This window comes from Gymnodraco acuticeps, unplaced genomic scaffold, assembly GCF_902827175.1.
Source record: "Gymnodraco acuticeps unplaced genomic scaffold, fGymAcu1.1, whole genome shotgun sequence".
NCBI lineage: Eukaryota > Metazoa > Chordata > Actinopteri > Perciformes > Bathydraconidae > Gymnodraco > Gymnodraco acuticeps.
In genome coordinates this window covers 509,145-531,460 of record NW_022989892.1, presented here as the reverse complement: position 1 = coordinate 531,460, position 22,316 = coordinate 509,145, and the positions used below count along the sequence as shown (strand labels likewise).

General features: G+C 43.8%; 3 protein-coding genes across 3 annotated transcripts; 2 read left to right on the top strand and 1 right to left on the bottom strand.

The window, feature by feature from the left end:
- Nucleotides 1-457: 457 nt before the first annotated feature.
- kbtbd2 (kelch repeat and BTB (POZ) domain containing 2) lies at nt 458-11,354 on the bottom strand. Its single transcript, XM_034203239.1, has 4 exons — nt 11,197-11,354; nt 7,796-8,368; nt 5,883-6,048; nt 458-4,253 (listed from the first exon to the last, which is right to left on the bottom strand). Exons 2-4 carry the CDS (start codon nt 7,966-7,968, stop codon nt 2,691-2,693), a joined length of 1,902 nt encoding a protein of 633 aa, XP_034059130.1. The 5' UTR covers nt 7,969-8,368; nt 11,197-11,354; the 3' UTR covers nt 458-2,690.
- A 456-nt stretch (nt 11,355-11,810) lies between these two features.
- Nucleotides 11,811-15,617, top strand: buc (bucky ball). The gene is made up of 7 exons (XM_034203232.1): nt 11,811-11,977; nt 12,092-12,244; nt 12,730-14,193; nt 14,267-14,368; nt 15,152-15,241; nt 15,314-15,367; nt 15,445-15,617. The coding sequence occupies exons 1-6, from the start codon at nt 11,971-11,973 to the stop codon at nt 15,343-15,345; spliced, it is 1,848 nt and encodes a 615-aa protein (XP_034059123.1). The 5' UTR covers nt 11,811-11,970; the 3' UTR covers nt 15,346-15,367; nt 15,445-15,617.
- A 1,069-nt stretch (nt 15,618-16,686) lies between these two features.
- Nucleotides 16,687-20,866, top strand: LOC117537874. Its single transcript, XM_034203257.1, has 5 exons — nt 16,687-16,780; nt 16,894-17,169; nt 18,176-20,242; nt 20,338-20,439; nt 20,729-20,866. The coding sequence occupies exons 2-5, from the start codon at nt 16,896-16,898 to the stop codon at nt 20,755-20,757; spliced, it is 2,472 nt and encodes an 823-aa protein (XP_034059148.1). The 5' UTR covers nt 16,687-16,780; nt 16,894-16,895; the 3' UTR covers nt 20,758-20,866.
- Nucleotides 20,867-22,316: the final 1,450 nt, after the last annotated feature.

The following is a 22,316-nucleotide window of genomic DNA, read 5'->3' as shown; positions in this document are numbered from 1 at the left end:
TGGGAACAACAGCAGCAGTACCAGTATGAATTGTAGTGATGCATGACGTCCACTGTAGTGGACAGGTGGTTAACCATGATTTCCTGCAAACATAAAATCAATACTTTGATAATTTATGAATTATATGATTCCTTAGTTGTTACTTGATGTCACCATATTGTTTATACCTTCAGGGAGCGCTTTCCATGAAAGGATTGGCAAAATATAGATGGGTGACTTGGTCCATGTGACTTTCTGTCGTCCATCTTGGTTTAGAGACATTTATCATGCACTTACACTGACTTGGCACTGAGTAGCAGTGTATGGGATGATGCAATAGAGTCCTATGTAGTGGCTGATGGTGCAACAATGCATATAAAACACCTTTTGAATAGCTGTCCACTGTAGTGACCTCTATGCATGAAAGGGTTACAAAATAAATAAACACCAAGTCTAAACAAAAGAAGCAGGGAGTCAGTTTCAGGAACGTTTTTGGTATGTTTTTTAATAAATTAACGTTCATTCAAAATACAGTGCCAAAGGAATATGATGCAGCCAAACATGCTAGTAAGGTTTGTCATGAAGCACCTGTGCTCATGTTTTTAAAGGTAGGAGGAAGACCCCTGCTCCCCATCCCCAACCCCAACTATAACCTGCCCTCTCCACTACTGATAGTGGTTGCCGGGACGAACTCCATAGCAACAGTCGTGGGCCAGCCCTCTCTTCTCACAACCAATCAGCAGCAAGATTCCTCAATTTTCACTTGAGAAAAAATTCAATCTGATCGGAAAATGGACATCTACCCACAATCACACTACAGTAATGTTTGATATTAAATTAAAAAAAGACACTAATACAAAATAGACCTGGTTATTTCCCCCCACACTAAAACAGTTGTCTTTTAAACATATGAAAAATATATATTTTATTATATATATATTTCAGCAGCTTGGGGAAAAAGAAAAAAAAAATGCATGAGCCCGAAACCTACAGAGTGGAGTTTTGTAGAGACCCTTGTGGAAAGAAAAATGTTCATGATCATGTGACGATGGATGGAGTGAGGTGTAAACTGCGAGCTGTGTGGAAGACAGAGGTGGGGGAGGAGGACAGAGGAGAGGTGAGGGTGACCGGACCTGCAGTCACCCACTCTTAAATCCTCTCCTCACTCGTTTCCCCCTCCTCCCAAAAACTACAGCCCCTGTTCCTCTCGTCTGCGGGGGCCTTCAGAAGAAAAACACGGATCCCGTTTGTTAAAAGGTAATCTAATACTTATTTTTGCTCATTTGTGGAGGAGGGTAGTTGTAGTAAACATGGATTTAAATGGAGACGACAGCAAGCAAACATGTCTGAACCAGTGCTGAAAGGACAACTGTCAATCATTTCATCATTTGAGTAGAGCTGCAACTAATGCGTTTTTTCATTATTGTTTGTCAACAGAATTTCAATAAAAAGTACTAGCCAAATTTTTAAGGAATTTGCTAGAAGGGTGAAGCAATGTTATCATATATTTTGGAGCAGATCAAAATTACAAAGCAGATATAAATTACTATCATTACATTAGTGCTGCATTCAAGTGATGACGGGATTATAGTTCAAATGCGTACGAAATGGAAAATGTACATAAACGCTCGTCAAGTCAGAAGAACACTTCGGATACAGATATCAAGGTGAAGTTTAAACACTTCAGCAATACAATTGTGTTGGGTAGACAATTTGAGCTTTTTAAAATGACATCTTATAGACTACAAGACAATTCATTTATTTTATATACTTGTGGTCTTCAATGAAAATACGGTTTGGAAGCAGCTCTGCTTAAATGTATCCAAACATCAAGGTCCAGCTTTCAGACATGTATCTTAAAGCATCCTCTTTGCTCAGTTGCCACACAGATGTTTTAATTGTTATTATGCGACAAAAGTAGCTTAAAAAGGTTGAATATTTAACATTTATCAGTAGTTTTACAAAACAAATCTTAGCACTATGTCTACATACTGGAAATATTCTGGACCTTCTTGTAGCCTCAGTTTTAAGGGAAGAGAATAGAGATTAAAGGCCATGAGATGTGAGATTGAGAACATTTTCATACAATGGTCCTTGTGCTGCATATTTTATTTGACAAACTACCAGCTCAATATCATGCTTTAAATTGTTTTGAGAAGTTTCTATGGAACATGTTGTTAGTGGATCTAGTCGGGGAGCCATTGTAACGACAGCTGCTGCTTCCACAAAGGAGCAAACTAATAACTTTTCCAAGAGCCTTATACTCTAAGAGATAGAGTTTTCATTTATCAGTGGTGAGAGAAGAGAAAAAGAGGAGAGGGGGAAGCCACGATCAGAAGGGATAGGGGGGAGGGGGGGGGCTAGGGGATTTTGGTACAGTTGCCATTGTCATTCCGAGAAGGTTTACCAGTTAAGTGCATTATCATCACAAAATAAGTTGAGATTATCACATTGTAGAAACAGTATGACAGACTTGTAATAATATCTAACAGATGTCACAAATGACAAAATAAGAAGATTTTTTTTCAGATTACTTGTGTTTCCGAGGGGCATCTTTTCAATCCGGGCTGCACGTGAGGAGATCCCTCCGCAACAGAGAGAACGTCAAACCCTTTCATATCAGAGAAGTGATCCGCCCCCCCTTCATGTTCATCCCTCAGCGTTACAGATTCCTGGTTCAGTCAGCGAGGTAGGGGAGGGGAGGTTAAGAGCTATACGTGAGGGAGGGTCACCAGCTCCCCGTCCACCTCAAACTCCTCGGCTCCGTCGGGGGAGAAGAGATAGGTTGGGGGTTTCCAGGGGGATTCCTCCAGGCAGGAGGGGTACAGCTTCCCCACAGCACAGCGGAAGTCTTTGCCCAGGTCCCAGAGCACGCGTTCGGACACGGGCTGCCGCAGGTACCAGCGGTCCAGCTCTATGTCGTACTGGTAGATCGCGTACTTGGCCCTCTCGTTCATGTGGGTCTCGCGCATGAAGATGCACAGCGAGTTGAGCAGCAACCACCCCGCCCGCACGCAGGGGTCAGAGTATCGCTTAGCAGGGATGTTGGCGGCCTGGCGCCACTCGTTCTTGTTGACGTCGTAGATCTCCACGGTGACAGAGGAGCCGTCGATGGTGCTCGTGGGCAAGCGGATGCCAGAGTTGCTGACCACGTGGAGGCCGCCGATGTAGAAAATGAGGTCCCCGAAAGCAGCGGCGGAGGCGAAGCAGCGGCTCGTCTTGCGCATGGCCATCTCCACCCAGGTGTCGGCGCGGGGGAAGTAGCAGTACATCAGGTCGTGGGTCATCACGTAGATGCAGTCGTGCGCCACCACAGAGGTGCTCCAGTTCCAGGCGTATGGGAGGGGGCTCATCATGCTCCACTCGTCCTTCTCGCAGTCGTAGCGCTCCACCGTGCGCTTGTTCAGCTCTCCTCCGACGTTATCTCCTCCGATTGCATAGATGTAGCCCTCGCAGTGGACCAGGGAGGGCTTGATTCGGGCGCACAGCATGGGGGTTTTAGGAACCCAGGCGTTCTGCTGGGCGTCGAACCAGAAGAAGCTGTCGACAGAGCGGAACACCGCCTGTAGCTTTCCACTCTTGCCGTGGTTGGTGATAGAGTTTTTGAGAGGGATCTGCCCCCCGGCTATGAACACATCATTGTCTGGTGTAACGAGAGTCCCCACCTTCTGCAGGTCTCCTGGGGGGTTGTTGAGCTTGTACACTTTCTCCGCCTGCGGGCTGTAACACACTACTCTGGTAGGCAGACCCCCGGCCATCACATATCCGTCACCCAGCATTTCTGACATGGCCTCCATGAAGATCAGCATCTCCTCCTTGGTCATGCCTAGACGAGGCTTGAAGAACTTGGGCATGGACTTGTAGAGGCCCTGCACCACCACGGACTTGTCGTTCGGTGGCAGACCCTGGAACCAGGCGCGCTGCGTCACCTCGGACAGCGCGTCGATGCGGATCTGACTGAGCACCGAGGACAGGTGCTGCGAGCGGGCCTCCATGTTGTACTCCAACCACAGCATGGCCGCCTCGCGCACCGTCTCCTCCTTCTCCACGTTGAGGTTGTCGCTGCTCAGGACGTCGATCAACAGCTCGTGGGAGAGCTGAAGGAACGCCTCCTGCCTGTACACCATGGGGAACTTGTGCTCCACCATACGCTTAGCGCTCTGCTTGAGCTCGCTGCAGCTGAAGAGGTCGCCGATGCTCAGCATGCGGACGCAGTTGTCAGCGCTTATCTTCTTCACCAGGTAGTCTCTGCACTGCAGCAAGACATCCTCCACCTGAACAGGGGACAAGAGACCACAGTCAGACAAGACATTTCACTCAGAATCAAAGGACACGGCTACAAGAGTAGAGACTGACACAACCGTAGTAATTTAAAGATGTAAATAGGAAGATTGGGTAATCTAATTAGGTAGATTTACATAGTGTTTGAATAAAAACAGCAAGTGTTTACAGTGTGCGAAAAAGTACACGTCCCACCGTCCAGGACGTGTTATTTACAATATCGGACAAGTAGATCTTTCAATTGACTTGTCCGGTGGACAAGTGACGTTTTTCGGCCTGTTTTATTGACAAATTATTGATACATTCAGTTTACAAAAGGCAGAATTCAGTCGCAAATTGTACGTGTCCGCCATTGTTCGTTTAGAAGTGTTAGTTTCGGTTCTGTTTGTCGATTCCTAAGGAAATGCATCTTGCCGCTTTCTGTACAGGGGGCGGGGCGGGAAGTGTAGCACAGTGGCTGGGTTTGGAAGCAAAACTCGGTTCCGAGTAGGAACACATTACAATTGTCCGGTACCGGGATTAATAAGAGTTGTGAGGACAGGAGGCGAGGCCGAGCCCCGCAGACCGCAGCTCTCTCTCTCTATGCTCCGTATCAGCTGATCGCTGCATGGTGCAGCTCAGCGTCTCTCCCTCCCTCTCTCTCCCTCTCTCTGCACACAGCAGATCCGCTGCCCGTTTAACAGCCTCATCTTTGTCAAACGTTCTTATGTCCTTTCTCTAACACGTAATGAAGGGTATTAAGCGTTTTAGCTCCTGTGTTGTTAATATTGACGCCATTTCCTTTATGAAGTGAAGCAGCCTCCCTGTCTGTGTCCTCGCGCTGTCCTCACATCCCCGGACCCCCAGACTCGGAGGAGCACAGGGATGTCAGTATTGTTTATGAAGCAGGGTATAGAAAGTAGCTACATTATTGAAATGAAAATACTATTTATTTACTTTTACAAACAGTGAGCAGCTGGGCAGCTGCAGCATGTGTATTGCAGGACATGTGTAAGCGTGCAAGCGTCTTTGAGTTGTAGAAAAGCGCTAGGCCTATAGGCTATACATATAATGTATTATTATTATTATTATTAGGCTATGTCCTATGTGTTGGACATGTGTGGTTGGACTCTGTCTCACAGGCAGGTTGCAGTGTAACATCAGAGGAGACTGGGCCACTTAGAACTAACTAAACAATGCAGAGATTAATTTATATAATTGTATTCAATAACTGTAAGAAATTAAACAGTATGAAGTGATTTGTAAATAGGAATACAGATTTGACTTAATGTTTTCATAAATATATTTTTCTCCCAGTTTGACTTATTTTTACCCTCTCAAAGAACCGGAATCCAGAACCGAAAATAACCGGAATCGAAAAGCAGAACCGGAATTGTTGAAATCCAAACGATACCCAACCCTATGTGTGATGCAGTAAAATCTTACCGCTCACTTACGTTAGCGGTGTCGTAAAAAACGTGGAAAAATGTCAAATACGATGGCGAAGAAGAAGATTCCAGTGGCCCCAATTTTTGTCCATGCTGGACAAGTGAAAAATGTCTTCGGACAAGTAAATTTTCAAACTCACTTGTCCATGGACAAGTACTCTCTAAAAACTTGTTCTCACACTGGTTTACACGGACCTGTAGGAAGCAGGCGGTCTCGTAGAGCGGCTCCACCGTGCTGTCGTTGATGGCCAGGTTGCCCGTGTAGGCGTAGGTGATGATGATCTGCAGGGTGGCTGGGTCCACGTTCCTCAGGTGGACGTGGGTCTGTTTGCTCTCACTGAGGCCGCTCATGAACATCGCCCTGCAGGAACACCAAGGAACATCCATCAGTACACAGAGTTACTGAATTAGGAAGAAAACTGCAAATTGGCACATCATAACACTTATTTTAACTTATACTTAACAGATTCTTGTTCTTAAGAAAATGGCAGGATTGTAGGATTCTGCCGTAGTTGAAGATGTCACAACTGATTTTGATGCTTTACAGCTGGTGTACACTGATTAGCATGCCCAACCAAGCCAGTTTCTCTCATTAGTGACAACAAGTGACAGACCCCCCCCCCCCCTGGTTGGTAGGCTTACTGCGCAGTTTGTCTCCAGCTGGACTCCTCTCTGTTTGAGTTCCATGTGGGCTGCCTGCACTTCCACGTAGTCGTTCATCAGAGCTGCCTAAACCTCTTTTTACTGCATCTATTACTCAAATGTTATGCATCTGTAGAACTGTTATTGGCTTAAACTGGTCATTTGCATTTATTATGGCAACGTCTTTGGTGCACTGATGCTTCTGTGCTGCACTTGCCAGAGTCAGATTGTCAGAAAATGACATGTAAGGTAATCAATTAATCCTAAGGATTTAAAGCCCAAATGTTGACTATTTCCAGCTCCTTAGAGAACATGTGTTCGTGATTTGTACTCTTGTATAGGATACTTAAAAAGGTGTAGCTTTAAGTTCTGAATTATTTGTCATTTTGTCACTTGCAATAATGTGCCTGCAAAACCGCTCTGTCCTCCTGTATGGAGTTTGGAGGGGGTGCGACTGTGCTTTGCTCACAGCAGGGGCTAAACCTTCCAGGCTGTGTTACACAACCCTGCAGGCATACCCCTGCACCCCACCCCCCCCCCTCCCCTTTCTCTACATCTCTCCCCAAGACCTACGTGACCAGACTTTCCCCTCCATACACCAGCACTCCCCAGACTCTCCCCTCTTTCCCTGAAGCGGGGAGGCGTGCGAGGGGAGGTGGAAGCGCAGGCAGCATGACAGAGAGAGAAAAGGAAGGAGTAGTAGTTTGGAGGAAGCGCAGCCTGCGACACCTCCGAACCCTGCCGGGGAAATGCTTTGCATGTTCGCACCAGATCACGAGAGTGTGGGAAACAGGGGATCGTGTAAGAGCTGGGTGTGAGAGAGGCATCAAGTTGTCAGGACCTTTTCTTGGAATGCATGTGTGAGCGTGTGTGCAGTGAGAGAGGGAGGGGTTGGACGCAGAGTAAGACGGCGTGTTCAAATGAAGCCCCTGTCAAGTACAGATGGACTCTTCCCAGAGCCGAGGCTGCTGCTCTGTCATATTCACTGCAGTGCACACACTTCATTATGCAATGTTGTGCGTTCAAATGAGGCCTCCTCAGGGCCTTGAGGGATGCTTCTGTACGACTATAGGTTAGCGATTGCTTCATTTGTTCTGTGAGAAATACATCCGACACGGAATAACTGGCGCAGAAGGAGCCCGGCTTTTAAGGAAACACCATCCCCTTGTTTTCCCTCCTGCGTGTAAAGAGTGTATAACACTTGCTCTACGACGCTGTGCATTATTCATTGTAACCGTAGGAGGTGAGCACTTGCAGACATAACAACCTCGCTTCATAATGACAACATATCGTCGAAATGACACTGAAGGGAATAATTGCTTTCTTTAAACACTGTGTTGCATGATTCATTGAAACTGTAGGAGTCTAATTCAGAAGAGCCCCCCCACACAAAGCATCACCACTAAAATAGTCATTCCAAACAGAAGTCCCAAACACACAAGTTATTCCACACTTGCAGCACTCACCTGAAATAGGAGCTACATGTTGCCAGGACCATCTTGTGACACGGGAACTCTGAGTCCTCCACCAGCAGCACAACATCAGTCAGTAATTTCTGTTCGTAAAAGAACTTGAGCTGCTCCAGCAGGGAGACAGCGTAGTCCGTGTTGACCGGCCTGCGCTCACTGAGATCCGACATGGTTGCATCCCATGAATCGCGCCCCAGTTTTGAAAAGTCACACGGCCGGCAGAACCGGGCTCAAACCAACCGGGAGAATGTATATTTTTAAAAAGCCAAGAGGGTTAACGAGGGGGCGTGGGGGCAGAGGTCTTCAACACCTCCACTGACCAAAGTGGAGGTGTTCAACTGCTATGTGGAAAAATATGCGCTGCTCCTTCTTCTGGAGATTAGTTGAAAGAGGAGATGGCTACCGAGTGTCGCAGTCAGGAGTCCAGGGGGTAGGGTCCTGGGTGAGGAAGGGGTTGTGTCCTCTCGTAGATCTATCGGATGTCTGAGGTCATGCAGTGAGGCACCGGGGAGGATCGGAGGTAGAGGGAGAGCACCACAACTGTTGCAACCCTGCTACATCAGCGCTCGTCTGAAAAACACAGGAGAAATACAAAACGAGTGGTGATGAGTCAAGAATCCATGGAAACTAGAGGGACAGAGAAAATAACCCTTTGCAACACAATTCTGATTCATTAACAAAGATGCCCCAACTTCATAGCGTGACAACATCATCTCCTTTCTCGGGCCTAGATCTTTCTGTGTGCAATGATGGCACAACAACACATCAGATTGACTAGAAGGGCGCTACATACATGGGAACAAAACACTTTCCAACTCCTGATTTTATCAAAACAAAGTACTGGGAAGAATATTTATCTCAAATGGTGCATTTTACAGCCACCTCCACGCTGAATCAGATCTGCTGGATGCCCATACTGACAAACACCCGAGACAACCTTCGATCGTGTGTAAATGTAAAGCATTTAATACATTATTTAAAGGTCCCCTATTATACTGTTTTTCATTACTTTATAGGTCTCAGATATATATACAAAACATGTTTCTGAAGTGTTTGGCTCCAAATACCAACCGGATCATGCATTGTAGCATCCCATAATCCCCTCTGTTTCAGCCCTGTTTCCAAAGTGCTGATTCTCTGTCTTTGACTTTAGATGAAAATAAGGAGCCCCTCCCCACGCCCCTCTGAGAGACATTTGGTTAAAAAGAACACAATGGTGCTCTAGGAGGAGATTCAGGTGATAAGGGGGGGTTACACAAGCCAAAAAACTTTATGACATCATAAAGTGGCCAAAATCTGATCAGCTCGTTTTCAGACAGGTTTTTATAGAAATGGATCAGGACAAAAAGTGAGCAAATATTTGTTCCTGAAACTTTCAGAATCTCTTTCCGCAGAGGGGACACATGTTGATGTAGAAGAGACATGGAGAAGAGGGGACACATGTTGATGTAGAAGAGACATGAAGAAGAGGGGACACATGTTGATGTAGAAGAGACATGAAGAAGAGGGGACACATGTTGATGTAGAAGAGACATGAAGAAGAGGGGACACATATTGATGTAGAAGAGACATGAAGAAGAGGGGACACATGTTGATGTAGAAGAGACATGGAGAAGAGGGGACACATGTTGATGTAGAAGAGACATGAAGAAGAGGGGACACATGTTGATGTAGAAGAGACATGAAGAAGAGACATGAAGAAGAGGGGACACATGTTGATGTAGAAGAGACATGAAGAAGAGGGGACACATGTTGATGTAGAAGAGACATGAAGAAGAGGGGACACATGTTGATGTAGAAGAGACATGAAGAAGAGGGGACACATGTTGATGTAGAAGAGACATGAAGAAGAGGGGACACATGTTGATGTAGAAGAGACATGAAGAAGAGGGGACACATGTTGATGTAGAAGAGACATGAAGAAGAGGGGACACATGTTGATGTAGAAGAGACATGAAGAAGAGGGGACACATGTTGATGTAGAAGAGACATGAAGAAGAGGGGACACATGTTGATGTAGAAGAGACATGAAGAAGAGGGGACACATGTTGATGTAGAAGAGACATGGAAAAGTGGATTTTGCATAATAGGTCCCCTTTAAGTAAAAGCATGTATTTGTTGCTACTATCAGTGTTTCCTTTATGCATCATAACTGCCACATTCATGTGTATGATGCATTTGACTGCTTTAGATGTTTTAACTCATGTATGTAATGTTCCCTGTGAGAACCATGTGAAGTATCTCTAAAAAGCCTCATGAGCTCAGACAAAACACATTTCTGTTTCCAGCTTTGTGATGATGCATTTTTAAGTTGATCCAAGACGGTTTTTCCGAATGGTAATTGAGTCTTAGAAATAAGAGGACTTTATCTATCCAAAAGAAAAACGTCATCCTTCATTTTATCAGAAAAACAATCAACATTAAGCCGTCAGACAACTGCAGTATACTATTTACTTCTGAGATGTGGTAGAATGATTAAGTAGCAGAACATTTGAGATACTCAAGTAAAATGCAAATCAGTCATTTTGAATTCGAATACATTGTACTACTGTTTAGGCCTACAGTTTACCAACAACGTGTACATGATATAGCTAAGTTAAGGTTTTCACATGACACATCCTTACAACGTTAGTCCATCTATATACATCAACTTCCAACGCACTAGCTTAGATAACTGGCTAGCTACCTAGCAAGCTAACGACTGTACATTAGTGACGTATTTAACCCCAACAAACTGCTTACTAACGGTTCACTGAAGTAAAGGCTGATCTTTATAAAGCTTGTATCATTACAATTAATTTGGACGTGCCCGATCCTGGATGGACAGATAAATTAGCAAGTTACCGTTACCCACCATTTCCAAAACAAACCCTGCCTGCCATCTAAAACATGGCAAAGTAACATTAGACAGGCGGGCCTGTTGCAAAATGCACATCTTGCTGATGTTGGGTAAGGCGACAAAGATAGTAATACATGTTCATTTGTTTCAAAATACACGTAAAACAACCCTTGGCTTTGATAAACTGACCAATACATCTTAACAGCTAGCATCGATATAATGTTATATCGCTAGCTCATGTAGCGACACTTGATTGTCACTCGCGGCAAGTTAGCAACTTTAGCTCCACAGTTCCGGGGTAACGTAGTTGTTAGCCCCTGTCTGGTGGTCACACATACTGGACAGTCAAGGGTCTCACATTATCTGGTCAATTATTGAATGGTTTTAGAAAGGCCATCAAAAAGGTACAAACCCTCTGCAGCAAACACATTTAACGAGCGATCATGCTTGCTAGCAGGCACACAGCTAAGAGGCTAGCTGCTAAACGAGCTAAATAAACGTAAGCTAGAGGCACTTTTCAAGTTAACCATTCCAACAATCAACATCCACGCTTCCTTACAGTGACTGTAGCCGGACTCCACGCACAGTAAATCGTCGCGATGGCTTCTCTGGTGATCAGAAAGTGTCAAGTAAGCTCCTCAAGCCGAATTTAGACATTAAACAGTTGTGTTGAAGCGCCGAGCAACGGACAACCTTTCAGCGCATCATAAGCGCTGAAAGAACTAGAGGCCAAATGAGGATACTGCGCATGCGTCCAGACTAAGCGGCCAGTACTTGTTAACAGAGTAACTGCGCCCTCTGCTGGACAAATAGAGAATATACATGGGAGGAAGTCGTTTTATTTACTCAAATAAGTGAGTAAAGAACCTAAGTAAATAAGTTATGTCCCACCTCTGAACATAATTAGTGTGTTTAATGTGTGGCTAAAAATCTTCTTATATTGCCAATTTGGAACTTTTGTCAACAACATAAAACAATTTTTAAACATAGAAAAATGATTCTATGCTAGTCTCCATTTTCTTTTGCTTTTAATGCTGATACGTTTGATACATTTCATTATTTTTTAACTGACACTTTTACAACTCGAAGCTAATTTGCTAGCTAGCAGCAGCAGCTGTTTCCTATATTACTAATTGGCAGTGAGGCCTCGTTTTGTGTAAGCAGAACGTTATGTGGACCTGAGCGAAAAAGTGTTTCTGCTTCTGCTTGTTTGTCGAAAAATTGACTGTTAAACGGAACTTTCATTTTTCGAAGCCAGGGGATATTTATTTGGTTGTTTTCATTCCTCTGCAGTGTTTTATTTCTAACAGGTTGAGCAAGCACGTGAAAGAAAATGGACGGTAAAGATTCCTTCTTGCATATCCAACTTTAACCGTGTTTTATTAACCCCAATGTGCAGGCAGTACTTGCTTGAAAACAATATTATCTAACTGTTTAACGGCTGCTTCCTGTAGATGGAAGCAAACAACCACACACACAGGGGAACGGACAACAAAGAATACAACATTCCAGACCTTTCTTCTATGTCCAGCCGCCTTCTCAACCACAGTACATGTACCAGCAGTGGCAGATGAATAACCCATACAGTCAGTATGGCTTACCTGGAGGTATCAACCAATTTAATCATTTATCATTACATTTATCATTAAATGTTATCATTTTTCACCAGAAATGTATTTTACTGCAGTTTTTTTTTTTGCACCACTTTCCCTTGCACTATTCGGTTTATTTTGCATTCTTGGAGAAACCTGTGATTGTTCACGGCCAAAGACTGCACTGTAGCTACTGTGCCTATGATATCATAGCCATTGAATCTTAATTCTTGACAAAGCACTAAGATATGGGAAAATACATTTAGAATAGTGGCTCTTTAAATAACATACTTTTAAATATTTGGTCTTTAGAGAAAGGAAGTTATCAAGTATTTTCAACTCAAAAGGAGTCACTGGTGTTCTTGTCCGGTTTTTGTCTTAATTGTGTTGACTCTAAAGTCATCAAATGTGTGACTTGAGTCCACACCGTGCTTAATATTCTCCTCTCCACTACTGTCAGTCGTCAGTATTGCACTTAAATGCATCTTTTTATTTCCCAGGTCTAAACTATGGTCGTCCCTGCATGCAGCCATACCAGTACATGCAGTATCCTGGGTTTGTATACCCACAGTCCCCGCTATATCCAATGGATTACAGGCGAATGTTTGAGCCCCGCTTCCAGGCTCCTCCTTGGCATGACATGCCTCGCCACCAGTACCAGCAGCAGCAGCAGTACCACCACCACCAGCAGCCACAGCCTTACGAGCGCCGTGAAATGGCCTGTTCAGAGGCTCAAACCGACCCCAGCGACCCCATAACCAAACTCATTCAATGCCTGGATCAAATGCGAGCCACTGAGCTGCATGGCGCTGAGAAAGAGCTCGACTCGGGAGTCACCTCACACTCCTCTGGAATCTTTTCTCCAGGAGAAAAAAAGAAAAGTGGAGAGCAGAGTCCCATCCTGCCCTCGCCGCCTCATGACCGCCATTCTGAGTATCCAGCTGTGACCGTCAGTGACTCCACCACAGCGGTGTACGACAGCGAGTCCAGCCGACGGAGCTTCGATGGCCTGAGCCCCGCGGGATGCTGGTCAGCAGGATTTGAAGGGGAGTTGCCTCTCGATAGCTCCTCTATTCACGAAGAGTATCCTGAGTTGAAGCAGCCAGCAGCAGATGAACACTTCCTCCCTGCAGAGGTTGCAGATGTCCAGTCAGATATCTCAGCAACCAATGCAAGTGACGCCAAAGAGCTCCCAAAACATAGAGTGGATCCAATCCTTCCATCTTCCTCTTTTACCTTCAGTCAGCAGGCACTCAAAGATGCTAGAAGTGTTGACAAAGTCTCAAAGGCTGAACATCACAAAAGTTGTCAGAGCTACCAGATCCTCAAGCTGCCTTTTGACAGTGTTCAGACCCCCGGAGATGCTCCAGCCACCTCCCTCTCCCCCCGTACTGCTCCTTACTACTACAACTACCTGTCCATGCCGTCCACCCATGAGCGGATGAGCGTTCTCAGTCCATCTTTGGACGAGCTCTCCTCCAGAGATGAGATGTTCTCCACGGATCTGGACGATGCAGATCTTTTCCCCAAACATGTGTATACAGGCAGGAGGCTTGCAGAGGTTCTAAGTGGGTCTCCGCAAGCTGCTAAAGAAGTGGAAGAAGTGTGGCTGCCAGGATCGAAGAGGTTCATGTGCGCCTGCTGTGGGAAAAGCCTCGCTAAAGGAGTAGCCAGGAGTAAAGTCCGCAGCTCCAAGATATACAGGGATGAGGGCGGAGACTCTGAGGACGAAATGAGAGGCTGTGAGAAGCCCATCAGAGTGGTTGTGAGGAAGCATTCTGCACCCAAAAAGCCCTCGTCTGTCCCACTGAGACATGCCGCAAAACACTGGCATAAAAGAGGCCAATACAAAGTTCCCTCCGATCCAGTGACCCAGGAGGGAGGTCATGATGTCAACGTGCAGGAGCCAGCCGATGAGGCCGGAGACATGACTGGTAGTGAGCTGCAGTGCAGAACATGTCTGGGTAAGTTGCCTTCTTTGTCAAATTATGTAACCATGTTTGAAATATGCACTGAATAAGTTAACCCTTTTTATAGACGGACCCTGCAGAGAAGATCTGGCCATGGCAGACCCAGGCAGGTGGGGAGACGGTGATTTGATTCCCAGGCGGAGACAAGCAGCCGCCCTGCAACGACAAGGTTGAAGTCACTCAAATATCCTGCAGAAAACACAAGCTCAAGTTCATTCTCCGTCAATCATTTTGCAGCTCTAAATATAACAAACAGGGTTCTTTCTTACGGTCATTAAAAACCTGGAAAAGTCATGGAAAACAATATTCTTCCCAAAGTTTTGGAAAAGTCATGGAAATGTAACTAAAGTTGCATAAAATATAATTTATATTTTATCTAATCGCCGAAATAGTAATACTATAATGATAATAAATACTGTATCGTAATGAAACGTAAAATGGCATTTAACTGACGAGGTATTTTGCTGGTGAGAGATTTGAGTTGCTTCAGCGTGTAGAAGCTAGTAAGCCTTCTTGATTTGTTTTAGAGAGGCACAACATGTTTCAGACCTTATTTTCCTGTTCCATGTTAAAATAAACAATTTTCAGTGGTACCGCTGAGAAAGAGTACTTTTTTTTTGGTCATGGAAAATTAGGTAAAGGTCATTGAAAATCATTGGTGAAAAAGTGTATGAACCCTGAACAAAACACATTTAAAATCAGATCCACCTGGTGAAGTATTGTTCGAATTTTTGCGGGAAGCATTTGAAATCTCTTTAGTTTACACTCACTATAAAAAAATGGACTTACAAAAAAAAGGCACGACTCAAACCTCTGGGCTCTGGGGCGTTTCCTTGTCATTGCTGTTTTCTTAAATTCATAGATACAACACATGCTTCTTCTCTAAGCATTAATGAAATCTTCAAATTGAATTCTCTCCTGGTTTTATGTTCTGCTCCTATCCACTGGACAGACACGAGTACTCAGCGGAAAGTGATGTACCACAGGCCAAGAGACGAGGATAACGATGACGACGAGCCACCCCCATTACACTGGGAGAGAGGTTAATATAATAACATTGTTAACACTGTCACATTTATTTTCATGCAATTAATTTGTGTTCTATCTTTGTCAGGCTCTGCGATGAGAGGAGAACCAAGATGTTAATGTACCCAAAGTGTGTTGAACTGTAGGTGAAATGCAATATGTTCAGACTTCTGTTTTGTTAAAAATACGTCTTAACAAAATGTTTTCTTTCCTCCCCAGGTCCCCCTTAAAGGTGTAATTGTCAAGAATAATAAGTTTAAAAATATTTAGAGCACCAGGTGAAATGCACCGCACACCTGTTTTTGTTTAGATACAAGTTAAGAAAATGTATAAAGTTTCTGCAGTGACACTGTCTTGCACTATTCATGATTTATGGATTTCACAAACGTCAAATGGGCTGAGGGTCGTGTTGCACATGATGGTGTGCCACAGTTTGGGGCCAGTCCAATAAAAGTATTGTCATTATTTAAACTTTGTCTTGAATCATTTTACATGTTGCAATGGTTCACATTATGCATGGAGATTATGTTCCATTATGTTTTGTGTTAACTGTTTCTGTAACCTCGGTGGATAGTTTCTGTTTGGGGACTTTCCCTTATTTTCTGACATTTAATGGACCAAAGAATTCATCAGTTATTCAAATTCAATAAAAAAGCCCTCTTTTTTAGGGATTTTATTTTTTTACCTAAAAGCAAACAAACCAGATTCCCACACAAACATGTTAATACTTAAAATCACTTGCTAGTAAACAAACTGGTCTCATGCAGTGTGTTTTTTTTCTGTTCACCTGCAATAAGACAAGACAACGAGTCTCATTAAGACGGTGTAAAGCAATGCGTCCCAGCCCAATTGGATGCTTTTTCTTTCATTGAGTAAACTGTAAAACCCCTATCTAAAGTGACATATTTCATATAATATACAGCAACAATACAGATCAACAAATAAACTGTACATTTACTCAAACAGTGATCTTAATAACTGCAGGCAGTTTGTGTAAATCAGGTCATTTATGCTTTTTGAGCAGATTATTTCCCTACCTTGTTATTTTTAGGATTCTTTATTCAAATGTCCCGTTTATATTTCTTATTTTAAACCATCATACTTGCGTAATAGTAATATATATATAATGATCCACATTTAAAAAACAAACAACTTTATTTATTTGTATTCACAGGAATGAAGGCTATTTTACAAAACTTTAAATCAGGAAGCTTTGGCGCCCCCCAGGTTGGGAACCACTTTGAGCAACATATCTGCAACCTGTGCCAATGATTCTGACAAGCTGCAGGTGTGTTAATTAAAGCCTATCAGCTTCTCGCCTCCTCGTCCCTCCCACACATCTCCACCACAGTGGGAGGGAATCCCTAGGAAAGACACCTTTTTATTGGCTTAGGAAGAAGGTCCTCAAACTCTAATTTGACAAGTGTCACCTGGAACGAAAATCCAGCCAATCAGTGCAGCATTTGACCTGAATTAGTCCACACCTTGATTTGAAACATTCTTTGAAAGCTGTGTTGGTTTGTCAATGGTGATCTTCATTTTTGACATTTGTTAAGTAAGTACATTTTTTGTCTGATACACTGAAAGTATCTGCTATTTTGTCACACGTTTGCAGAGAGAGAACAAACAACTTAAATTATTTGACCTTGCTTCTTGTGTCTTTGTCAGAAATGGCCGCAGCCACAGCTACCTACCGACAATCTTACGGTCTTGGCCCTCGTGGGCCTGACCCACCATACGGTGCTCAACAGGCCCAGGGCCCCCATCAGCCGACTCCGGGGCCTTCAGGAGCTCCACGCCCTGAGGAGCAGCACCAGCACCACCACAAACCTTTCTTCTACGTCCAGCCTGCGCAGCCATACATGCCTATGCAGAGCATGCAGTGGCCTGTACCTGTGCCCATGCCTTTGCCCTACAACCCATACTATGGCTACCCTGGTTTAGGTAAGTCAATTCACACAAACTATTTTGGTGCAACTCATTGATTTGGTTGTGCAATTCTCCCTAAAAAGACTTAATTTATGCTGTGTGCTATGGAGCAAAAAACACTGCTTTAAAAGCCAATGTTGTCGAGCACAATTAATTGAAGTGCCTTCAAATAATGTCCTCCTGTAGTTTTTACTAAAAGCTTTTCTTTGTTTTCTGATGGCATACATGCGAACAAACTTTGCAAGGCAAGTTTATTTATATAGCACTTTTCAACACAAGGCAATTCAAAGCGCTTTACAAAAAATGAAAGACATTAAGAAAAAGGTATTTAAAATCAGTCATTAAAAAGAAAAGCTAATAAAATAAACATTAAAAGAAAAAATACATGGATAAAAGTTACAGTGCAGTCTAAGATATGAATAGTTCAATTAAAAGCAGCGACAAAAAGAAAAGTCTTCAGCCTGGATTTAAAAGTAGTCAGAGTTGTAGCGGACCTGCAGGTTTCTGGGAGTTTGTTCCAGATATTTGGAGCATAATAACTGAACGCTGCTTTACCGTGTTTAGTTCTGACTCTGGGAACAGAAAGCTGACTAGTCCCTGAAGACCTGAGAGATCTGGATGGTTCATTAGCATCTGGATGGTTCATTAGCAGGAGGTCAGAAATGTATTTTGGGCCTGTAGAGACTTTTGTTTCCCAGGCAAGGTGCCACCAAGAGTTTTAATTTGATTAAATTGTCTCAAGTATTATGTACTGCTATGAATATCTTTACACTAGTGCCATCATCAATTTAAAATTGGCGATTGTTTATATACTGTATAATGACTAAAAACCCACATACCGAATGACTAAGGTAATCTTTTTAATAGCTAAATACATAAAAGCATACTAAGAATGTGAACAAGGTAATCATTCAACCTGCTAGACACTAGCCTGTTAGCATAGGCAGTGCCTTTTGGTTCAGATTAACTGCTAAGTAGTGTGTTTGTGGACTAATGATACTACTTTTCTTCTGCCATTAAGGTTACAGCATGCCAGTGATGCCCCACTATCAGCCAAATCCTTTTGTGGAGCCACCTACCTTTGTCTTACCCCATACCAACCTCCATTTGGTGGACTATCGACGCATGCTCAACCCTCAGTACTACCAGACCATGGCCTACCACTCCCGTAGATACCGGTACCAGCACAACAGCCAGACCAGAGAAATGACCAGCTCTGAGGTTCAGACTGAGCCTTTGTCTGCAACCCAGAGGACCAGCACACCAGGATCCAGCACCACTGAGCCCTCCAGCGGCCCCTCAGCCCGCAGCAGCGACAGTAGAAAAGCTGTACCCATCAAGCAGCCGTCTCCACCAGCGCCGGCTGTGCAGAAGAGGGATTATTCCCAGGAGCCTAAAGACAAGGCACCCTCTACTACCACCACCAGGACGCCACCAAATGGGGGCTTTGTGATTCAGACGGAGGAGGTGAGGATTGAATGCTGCACCACGCCGGTAGGACTACAACTCCTGCACTCTCGTGAGACTGCACAGGTATCCCACAACTTTTCCGAAGACTTGGTCCAGTGTAGTAGCAGCTCCATCCTCCAGGGCCGTGTTCTGCAGAACGAGGGACAACACCTTCCTGCAAACCAGTCGGAGCAGGCGCTCCAAATTTCTCCTGACATCCTATTAGTCGGTACGCCTAGGAGCAGTGATAAAATGCCTGCTCTGGAGGAGTCCAGGAACCAGACAGACTCTGTCTCCTCTGACTCGAGCAGTGACAGCGATCAGAGTACGCCGTCTAATAACTTCCACTTCAAAGCCACTCACCTGCCCTTAAACCCAAAGTACCTGGATGAGCTGTGGAAGATGGAATCCACTGTATGGTCAACAGAGGACACTTTGATTCCCTCACCTGACTCTCTAATCCAAAATGGCCACGCAGAGTCTCCTGATGAAACCCTGGCTTTTGAAGCTGAAGTGCCTTCAGCCGACCTGCTGACCGTCAGGGAGAAGGCTGCTGCAGAAGAGGTCGTCCCTGAGATTGAGATGCCTCCTCTGGCAGAGGATGAAGAGGAGGAAATGTACCCCACTGTGGAGGATCCTAGGGATGAGATGTGGACTATGAAGAATATTCCTGCCACAGAAGAAGATCCTATCACTCGCACAGCAAAGTTGTTGGACAATTCCCCTCTTAAGGCAGATAACATCACACCTAGACGAGAAATGAATGCTCATGATCACCAGGATACTTCATTCGAGTCACTGCCTGCCTACCTCCCCTCTAACAGCTGGCTTGCTGACTTTGATAATGTTGACTATTGTGTCAAAATCCCTCCACCTCCGAAGAAACGGGTCAGACCTCTGAGCAGCCAAGGGTTAGATTTGCCTAGCAGAAGGAGAAAACTAGACCTAGTCTACAAAGAACAACCTACCGCTCGCAAGTCAAAAGAGCGGTTCAAACCCAAAGGGAAGGTGGACCGGAGAAGCCTCTCTGACAATGAATGCTGCCTTAACAGCAATTTCAATGAGAAAGCATTTGCTCCTTATGCGTCCAAGAGGGAGCGACTTTGCTCAAGATGTGTAGTGAATAGCAGGACCAGCACGTCAGCTGCTCCAGGACCCGATGGTCACACCTTCAAAAGAAAAGCTGCTCTTTTCCAACAGTGGAATGATTCACTCCTGCCAACATGTGAATCCTGTAAATCTCAACACGTGAAACAGCTGATAAGAAAAGGTTCTGGTCTTGATGTCTGTGGCCCTCATCATGGACACTACAGTGAGGGAGAGTCTTCTGAGAACGGCTCATTTCGGTTCGGCTCAAACTGGATGCCAGCTCCTCCCAGGAAGCTCAACGATCTCAAGAGGCCGCTGGCTTCAAAGCAAAATGTTGAGAAATGTTTTACAGTGATGGACCCAAACCTGAAGGAGAATAACTGTGTGTGCAATGAGCCGCCGCACCAGTATGCTGCATGGGAGAGGCTGCACCACTGTCCCCACGGCAACGCCATCCAGGAAATGGATGAGAACTGCGCAATGCCGGTTTCCCTCCAGGACAAATGGAGGATAATGGATCAGATTTACCCGACACACAGGGGGCAAACTGGTAAGCAAATGTATTTTACCTCAGGAAGGTTAACCCTTCACATGTTGTCATATAACTCACTTTTATCTGTAACTGTACGACTTCTTATTTGACAGATAAGGCATGGAAAGCAGTGCTGCCAAACGCTGACATTGATCGCTTCAAGAATGAAGCCAGATCACCATATTTTAATAAACACAAGAAATCACAATCACAAGGTTAGTTTTTGGCATTTATCTTGAGGGGGAGAGCATGAACAACTGCACTAAATGGCATTTAGCAGATCCCCTTCTTTTTTCTGAGTATTTTATTTATCTGCTCTGTCTGAGAAGCCTTTATCCTTCCAGTAGAGTAATATACACAATTTTGTCTTCCATTTAATATAGATTGTCATGCCTCATAACCCCATAAAAGTTGCACGAGCGAGCACGCTTTATTCAAGTTGCCGTTTCAAGAATTCAATTATGCACAAATGAAATGCATAACATTTTGTTTTTCTCTCCACAGGAAATTGTAGAAAAGACACAAGATGCTGATTTGCACGAGAGCACAATTCAACAAAGTGAGAAACTCGCTTTAAAAGAAAATGTCACTTAAATTATTCCCCACTTGAATGAATTGTATTATAAATCACAATGTTCACTATTTATTACGATTTAAATAAACACAGATTTTTGATACTAATTGTATATTTCAATTTTTCCACCTGCTTCATCAATGTGTTGGGGTATGAGATGTAGTAACCTAATTTGTCCACTAGATGGAACTATTTTCCACAATATATTGTAATTGTAAAAATAATCCATCAGGTGATAAACTATTGAAAAAATTATTTATTTATTTTCTACACGTTAATAACTTAAGGACATTTACCATGTATTATTACAGGGAATTTGGAATGCATTTAAATAGAAATTATCCATACAAAAGTCAGATTTAAATGTCATTTGGAGTAACCTGATCATTTATTTCCCTAAAAAGACACATCTTCCTTTTAGTCAATTAGAACAAACCAATTTCCTCTCCGAAAAGAACATCTGACAGTTTTCATCTTGTGATTCATTATTAACATGCCACTGTGATCCCTTATTTGCATAAGACCTTTTAACTGACAGTGTTATCTAACTTTCAGTCAGTCAACGTTAATGTGTTTCATGAGTCACTGGTGGTCTCATGGTGGGTCTCTGGTGGTTTAAAAGCTGTGACATTTTGATAACAGATTTTATATAGCCTCTAACCTACAGCTTCTCTTAGTGATGCTGGTAGCTTAACTGTTGACGGTAACTAACGGCATAATCCTGATCAAATTCATATATATTTTAAAAGTCTACTTCAGCTTTGTTTGTATAATGTGTGCTGGAATGCTCGGAGGTTGGGAATTTGGAAAAATAACACCTTCTGCTACTGAACTTGGGAGATTTTTTTGGTGAAGACAAAACACTTATGGAATGTGTGCATGGATAAAATAGTGAGGATTGCACCTGCTAAACGTTAGTGTGCTTTCATTGTATAAAAAATGTGCATGCTGACATTAAGGTGCAGCTGTGGCTGAATACAGCCTCCAATGACTCTTAGTCCTGTTTCTGATAACGTCAGCTAGAACTGGTTCCTAGTGTGAAAACAAAGGTTTGCACTATTGAATTAATAGTCAAAAAGGACATTAGAGTCATAGTATTGTGTTGAGGCGACTGTGAACCCCATTATTGACTGATGCAGTATATGTTGCACCCGAAGGGGAAACAAATACACGATGTGTTGAATAAATAATGAATTGTGGGCCAGACCATTAGTGTATGTAGTGTTCAGCAGGCCTTTCAGATCAGGTAATGAAACCAATTTTACTGAAATTGTTTCAAATGACACATGTAATGACATGTGCAGCAATAATAGCTTTTCTGGCTGCAGGGGAGGTAAACACCATGACTGAGAGTGTATGTTTCCGTCAGCTCATGTGGGATACGATGAGTGTGTGTGATTTCCAGGGTCTCACAACAGGCCCACTTGCTGGCTTTGCCTCTCAGATTGCTTTTGCTTTCTCCTCATCCTCCATGGAGAGATCTGCACCGAAAGCACACAATGCACAGCCTTCAAAGAG